We start from the raw sequence: 8,216 nt of genomic DNA, 5'->3' as shown, positions 1-8,216 counted from the left end.
TAATTATCATCTCGATAACATAGTCATTCAAAACTATTTCATATAAGATAGTTTCATAAATACTTTTACTAACTGGCATAGAATAATATCTTACTACTCATGTTCATTTATTTTAGTCAAGTACACATGTTCTTATTGACTTTTTATGAAACTAATTCAATGTACAAATAATTGATAGCATATTTCTTTACTATTATTTTAATTTCGATAATACAATGAGAAGATGAAGTTTATCAGAATTATGTGATATATTTGCGCAATACATTTCGAACAATCTGATCACACATATATGGGGGTTTCAATTTCCGTATAGCCAAGGCTTCAATAAACTTTAGTATACGTCCTTGAAGGCTTTTGTATAACACTACAGATGCTGATTTGACGTCAACTTTATGATCCGTCTCAATTAAATGTTTCTCAATGGAGGATGATATCTGTCTATCCTGTGATCTTATTTGACTATTGGAATCCATTTGTTTCTGCAAACATTTCGGTATGTGTTCACTCACCCTTAATTGCAAATCACGATTGCTCCTCCCTATGTACATGTTTCCACACATACATGTAAATTGATAGACACAATCGCTTTCGTGCTGTTTGGGCTTTTGTTGAAACATAGACCTTCTCTTTTGAGATGGTGGAGAAGATTTGTAGCTCAGGTGGACCTGACCTTCTCTTTTCGATAATGACAAGTTGGGCTGCATAAAATGTCCAGTTGATAGCTAATTTAAGTCTCCGTTTCAACATGAGACTATTTGTGTCGCCTCAGAATGGTAACGTATTATAAACTCGCTTTTTGGGTGCCTGAAGCGTCATACTATTTAAATCAATAATTTTTTTTAATATTAACGAACAAATTACTTAAGTGGATCAACTCTTTATTTTCTTTTTTTTCTCTCTCTCAGGACAATGTAATATTCATTTAGTCAGTATCAAAACTTACTACCAAAAACTATTCACATTGTTCACGTTTTATTAAAAAATAGGTCAATGAAACTTTGTTTTTTCTGAGTAATTTTCCAGGTCAAATGTTTTTTTTTCTTTTTACCTGAAGTTAAATGAAACACTTTTGTAACTTTTTGTTTATTGTGTAAATGAGGTTTTTTTATTTAGAAATTTTGTATATCGTTTTAAGATTAATAAATGAATATTCATGGCTTTATGATTTTTCAAGAAGTTAGTTGATTGAAATCTTATATCTTTCTATCATCATTAAGTTATAAGCTTATTAAATGCTGCCTAAAAAAAAGAGAAAAGTTCGTCTCTGTGTTATTTTTTTTCTTTACAAAAATCTCATATAACCTACATAATTAGGATCTGAGAATTTTAGACATTATCAATAAAGGGATTTGTGGAGATCACTGTAGTTTTACAATTGAATTAATGAGTCAATCTAAGCTAGACCACCATTGAAAACTTAGAAACACTAGATGGTCGTTTCGTTCTAGTGTGGAATTCCTCCCGTACGAGGGACTCGAACCCAGAAACTACGATCTCGTTAGTCTTTGTACTGAATTTAAATTGTCATTTTTATGCCTTTTACTTATAGTATAGACAATAAGTTGATTCTTTTTTTTTATTGAAACGCAAAACGCTTAATGACATCAAACTACTCCAAACCTTCAGACCAATGATACTATATTTAATCATAAGTACTCAGTTATATATTTCATATTTACATAAAACTATATGTGAATTTATTATAGTATGAATTACTTATTCAACAAAAGTATACTCAAATTTCTTTTATTACGGTTTTCATTAACTTTTGATAACATCAAAGTAAGGTTTCTTTGACTTCAAAATAAGAATAATTTATAATACAATAAAGTTTGTTGACCTCATTTATAGTTCATTTACAAAAGAATCAGTGATTTAGATAAAACACAAAAAAGAGAAACTAATGATAGAGAAGAGAATGAATAAGAATTTTAAAACCAAAATAATTGAGAATTAAGTAACGGTGATGGACAACCAAGACGGTAAATCAGTTGATGAGGTTACGAATCTATGTCGACTGAGATGGTCGGGGCACGTGTTGCGTATGCCTGAACACCGATTACCACGATACGCAATGCTAACTGGTGTTGGGGATGGTTGGAAGAAAGTAAGGGGCGGCCAAACCAAAACGCGGCATCAGTGCTTGAAGTTACTAACTTCTAGTCTGAGCCATGTTGTTAGATGCAAACTACTTGGTTGGTGTCCGCGTGACTATCGTAACCAATGGTTGAAGACTCTGAGTGATATGGTTCAGAATCGATCACAATGGCGTCGGTGTATACACTCTCTATCTTCCCTTAAACTAAGAGATTAAAATTGCTTCATATCTTTCTTTCTACGAACTAATTCTTTCTTCCTATACTATATCCTTATATACAATCTTTCTTTTATATATTACTACCGTTGAAGTAACTACTTCCATGAATTTAGTGTTCATCTTGTTGTGCTAATGAGGTGTGGCAACTTGAACTGATGTACATATGTGCCTGGTCATATGTTGTGACTGACTGAGTGATAAGTAACCGCAGCAGGCGGTTGAAGTAAAACATTGATTTGAAACCGGTTACAGTTAGCTAAATAAATGAATATTTGTAAAATCAAATGATGTATAAAATTTGTCTGAATTTCAGAGATCAAGAACAACTTGCCTACAATTTCGTAATAATTAGTATTTGGCAAATAATAATATTATCTTACCGAAAGACCTGTGTTCAAGTTTCAACATCTAAAAGGTCTTTAAATTCAAAATCCATTTAGTCTACTATTCTTTAATGATCTGGATTAAAGTAGGTAATAAATAGTTGTATTTGTCTGCTTGGTTTTCACTGTTTTTACACGAAACACCCATTCTAGCCTCATTTAGAAATATATCTGTTCAATGAATCCTATTGAGAGAAATAATTGACAATTTAAAAGAGCGGATTGGTTTAAATTCGTTTAACGTTGAAATAAATCTATTTTTTGGGGGATTTTGAGAATAGGCGTCATGGTCATTAATTGGTCAGTATCAATTAAAACAATACTTTAAAACAGCTCTATTGTATTCAGTAAAATGAGGAGTCCCACCGTAGGACAGAACAGTCAAATATTGCAACTAGTTACGTAATGACATGTATAAGAATTGAATAAGTTTAGGATTTAACAGTTTAATAAGAATGTTTAGTGTTATTTGTAAAATAATAATGAATTGTGAGATATGGTAAAACATATGAAAAGAAAATCTGTTAATCAGTAGTCTCAAGATTATATACACTTGTTGAGCCTATTCTAATCAACCAAATCTATTCCAGTTATCGAGTTAAAAACGTATCCTGCTAAAACATAGTGTTAGGTTAAATTTCATACTGAGAAATTTTTTGGTCGATTTACAACTAAACACCTGTCTTCCTTAATCCATCAATCACTAAATCACATCGGTCCTGAGAAGTAATTACCAAGAAGAAGAGCTAGACAAACATTCTACAAGTTGTTCATCTCAAACGTTTGCGCACTATTACGATGATTTGACTAAGTGAGATACTTTTAAAAGCACTAATAATACCATCAATATAAAGAACAAGTAACTGGGTCATTTTGCTCGAACTAGTTAAATGTATTCACTACTTTGTCATCAAGTAAGAAGCTTAATTGATATTCATCTTCTTTCTGGAACCTAATTAAATCCACAAAAAAATATTTCAGTACATACGATTTATTTGAACATCCAAAATTCATTGGAAGCTTTCGGTGATATTTTAAATTTAATCGTCAAGCATTCAGGACATCGATCCGCTACGTTGGTTGTATTTGAAATTTTCTCATATTCAGACCCCATAGTAATGAAAATAGATATCAAATATTCATTTTGTTAAAATTATTTGTCACCAAAATAAGTTACTATCAAGCTTTAATTAAACATAACCAATTGAATGAAAATTTAAGTTTACCATGATTTATTCAATTAATTACTGACCGTCAGTGAGATACAAAAAAATAATGATAAAAGTGAATAACAATTAAATAATTCATATCAGTTTGTTACCTTTGAGTAACTAGATTGTACGGAAAACAAACATTTAAATATGACAATACTCATTTGAATATTTTGTCAAGACGATATCTATCTAAAGAATATTCTAAACATGGTCAAACGTCGGTCATAGTATCAGCTAAAACTAGCGAGGTTTAAATATTTACTTAGCCTCTATTCATAATTCCTAACTAGTATGTAAGATTTCATGACAAAATGCTTACTTTTTCACGATCTTATCAGAATCCAACATTTGACTTTTCCTATCTAAACGAGACTAATTCCATCATTTACTTTGATTAAAATTCATCATTCATATTATTTTTATGACTGACTATTACATAGTCTAATGGTAAGAAGTTTCAATCTAAATTTAAACAGCTACCGAGTTTTTCAAGTGTGAATGGTTTTCCAGCTAATTTTTTAATCAATCTTGAAAGGTAACCATGAATGCAACATGCAATTAGAACCATACTTATAGAACGATCACTCAATTGTAAATGGTATAAACACAAAATAAACGTATTTGAAAAAGAATCAAATTTCAATGAAACAGTTCAACCGGCAAACTCATTAATCAATTCATTTACTTACAACTTTTCTCTTTCATACTGATGTTTTCCCTAATCGTATTACAGTACGCTTATTGGAGGATATTCTTGAACAATTTGAATCGAAATTCTCAAGCATTACAAAAAGTAATGTTTATAAGAATATCATTATTACTATTCATCGAAAGTATTCAGTAACCATTACTCGCAAACCTTTTATAGGTCAAGCAAAGAATTACGTACTAACAAAAGTTAAAATTAATGATTAAAAAGTATTTTCCTGTAAGTCAAGAAAGAATATTTCAATTTAACCTCATTACTCGATAAAGATACTGTAGTGAATGATTATTTGGTGAGGATAACCAATTTATTTTTCAATGAAAAGTTACAGAGTATCTATGTAAAATATGAAAACTATGCATTAAATACATTATTTGCACATCTTCCATCAGCTATCTCATACAAATTCCATCATTCCTTCGTTCTTGTTGTTATTTTGATTACTTTCAGTCTTCTTATTACTTCTCTTCATTTCAATCTTTTCAATTTACTACTCTCAATCACTTCACTTCTGTTTGATGCTACACATTACTAATATTTTTCAACATAAGTAACATACACCTTAATATTATTTTGAACTCTCATTTTCTTGTAATGATACTGAACAAGTTCATCGAACAAATGCAACTGAAATTTGTAACTAAGATAATCATTGAAAACCAAGAAATTTATCATAATCTTAGGCGGAGGGGGTTCATCATGAATAATTATTACCTGTTAAAATAATTTCCTTGATAGATTTAGTATTAAAGAAATTCTGGTAAATTACTTTGAATCCATGTTGTCTACATATTTGTAGTTAACTATTTAAATCCTATTTGTAATTTGATCATTTATAGAGTGAATATTCTTTTCTTTTCTAAATGTCAGAAATCAGTCGATTGAGAAAATGGTGATTATCAAGTTTTATTTCGTTAATTATTTACTAACTTAATTTGTCTAGTTTGAGATGTGAAACTTCTATATAGTCGTTTAAAGATCCCTATCATATTCAAGGAGTAACATTTGAACGAAGAATATTCTTAAATTCACTTGGTGTTGTTCTACTTGTATCTTCCCATCGTTATTTAGGACTGCAATTGATCAGTCTCATGTTGGCATATATGCATCCTGTGTGCATTGCTTCGATATAGCCTTAAGTCTTAAGCGTTTTAAGTAAATATTGATATTGGCTAGTAGTGGAATCTAAAATGCGCATTTCATCCTATTTGGGACTCGTCAGTTGAATGCACTTGCATCCTGGAGTTGATGTTCACTAAGGGACTCAAACACAAGAATATTCTTTTCGATATATTCTCTTCAGGTTCTACAATCATATATTCAAATCAATAATCCGAAAAACGGTCAGGTTAAGGTTATCAGATATATGTTATCAGATTTACATACTGTTTTAACCACCTCAGAGGATAAATAAAATTTGTCAGGAAAATTCCCAAATATCAGATTTCAGACTGCCATTAGTCATTGAAAATATTTGTTGAAAGTAGTGTTCTTTATATTTTATCTTTATTCTCTCTTAAAGATTAGAATATTTTTATATTTCATGCTGCAGTGTAAGACAATTGTGACTTTATTGTTAAATTCATTATCATACCTTGAATCTTATATAACTGGTTTTTATAGATCAGTTGTAAAGTCAATGAGATTAAGAACAATTATTTTCTTCAATTCAGACACTAAACCAAATGAATGTCAATATCGTTTATTTAAATAAAGTTTAGCGCCATATTTCTATCTCTTATTCTGATTGTTATACTTTATTAATCAATAAACGAAATAATGATATGCTTAAAACAAATCTGAAATACTCAACCTTACTAAAAGTACTTCATGGCGCGTTATAAACGATTATTTTATGTAGTAGAGGCGAAATCCGACTCGAACGTCCGCGTCGTGCCTCCTGGATAATGAGACAAATGACTCATGAATTAACGTGAGCAGTAACCCGGGTGGTGGAGATCGGACTAATCACCCACTCTTGCGTATACCCACCAACTGATTACGAACTCCACAGATAAACATAGCACAACTACATTTGGAATGGAAAACGACAAAAAATTTTCTCGAAAGTGGTGCATGTATCATATGGAGTTGCTCGTCATTGTGCAAACTCCAAAGGATTGCAGAAACAACTATTCTAGCCCCGGTAGTTGTGCCGTGCTTTGATGTGGCCTGTTTCTCTCCAGAATGGCCTACTAGGCTTCACCAACTTGTTTGGCTGGAAGGGGCAACCACAGTAGATTTCTTCATGTTGATGCTATGAATTCATTAAAATTAGGTTTGACATTTTTGTTAAATTAGTTTATAGATGTTGCTTTGTTGTTTGATGTTTTGCAGGCTACCTTATAATTTAAAGATAAAAACTATTTAAACGCCTTTGTTGGTTGATATATTTGAATTCTTGTGTTAATCTAGTTCCTAACTATTGAAAATTACTTCATCTATACATAAGTAAATTGACTATTCAGTATTATTCTTAACAACTAACATAAATTATCTTCATGTCAGTCCTGAATAGTACCACTTTTCATAAGATAATGGATATTTAACCGATTAAAAACTTTTGCTCCAACTGATCTTTAATCCTTAATGATAACTAGAAAAATGTTGACATGTTTCAAGTATGATGTAATTTTTGTTAAAATATCTATACTAACTTCAATGTAAAGACTTACTGACTAACTTTTTAAAGATTTTTAGAATTCTTTGTAGAGGCAAATAACTCCCCAAAATAAGTAGCTCTGTAAGCTTTCGACTTTGGATGCTGACCACATTAGTTTTAATGGACTCACCTAGCTGAAGGCGCTCGGTCATGCATCCGCACTAGATCACAAGTGGGAACGCCGTGCTCAACATCTACTGCAATCGCTAGCCAGATTAGATCAGACGATTCTCGATATATTGATAGTCATCAAATATATCTTCCAATCTCCTCGATTCTGTCTTTTGATTTCACTTGGTGGGTACGATTCATATTAGAAGGTGTTACTGGTTAAAGCGTTGTCAAACTCTGAATACCTGTGGTATCTTCATTTTCATTTTTCATACATCGTAGTGAACTTCATATAGATATCATAATTATCCACTGAAATAAACAATCAGATATTCGTTGTATTGTCATGTAATGATTCAAAGTATTTAGCTAGTGAGAAGCCGTTATCAATGGAGTTCAACCAGGTCTGTTGTGAGATATCAGCTCACTGAAGACAATGATGTGCGGTGGAGCAACTTCGTGGATTGGCTGAAGTTAGACATTAACACCGTTGGATGCCAGCCGTGTCAGTGGTCTAGTTGGTTAAGTGCCTAGCGCGAGACTGATAGGTCCTGGGTTCGAAACTTGCGGGGTCGGGATCGTGGATGCGCACTGCTGAGGAGTCCCATACTAGGACGAAACGGCCGTCCAGTGCTTCCAGGTTTTCCATAGTGGTATAGCTTCAATTGACTCATGATTTCAATCTGTGATATTTAGCTTATATAAAACAATTTTCCTCAATAAAAAATAACTATCACAAACTTATACTCGCAAATATGTTTTCAATCATTACTGTTTTTAGTTACATAAAAATAGATCATTAGTATTCGTCTAATACTAGCGA

The 8,216-nt window shown here is 31.6% G+C and overlaps 1 protein-coding gene across 1 annotated transcript; it reads right to left on the bottom strand.

Moving 5' to 3' along the window:
- Positions 1–210: 210 nt before the first annotated feature.
- On the bottom strand, positions 211–1,586 carry MS3_00000058 (uncharacterized protein). The gene has a single exon (XM_051207982.1). The coding sequence runs from the start codon at positions 702–704 to the stop codon at positions 240–242; it is 465 nt and encodes a 154-aa protein (XP_051069036.1). The 5' UTR covers positions 705–1,586; the 3' UTR covers positions 211–239.
- Between the last annotated feature and the right edge of the window lie 6,630 nt (positions 1,587–8,216).

The sequence above is a fragment of the Schistosoma haematobium genome, chromosome 3, assembly GCF_000699445.3.
Source record: "Schistosoma haematobium chromosome 3, whole genome shotgun sequence".
NCBI lineage: Eukaryota > Metazoa > Platyhelminthes > Trematoda > Strigeidida > Schistosomatidae > Schistosoma > Schistosoma haematobium.
The sequence above is the reverse complement of the archived record's forward strand: the minus strand, read 5'-3'. Positions and strand labels throughout refer to the sequence as shown.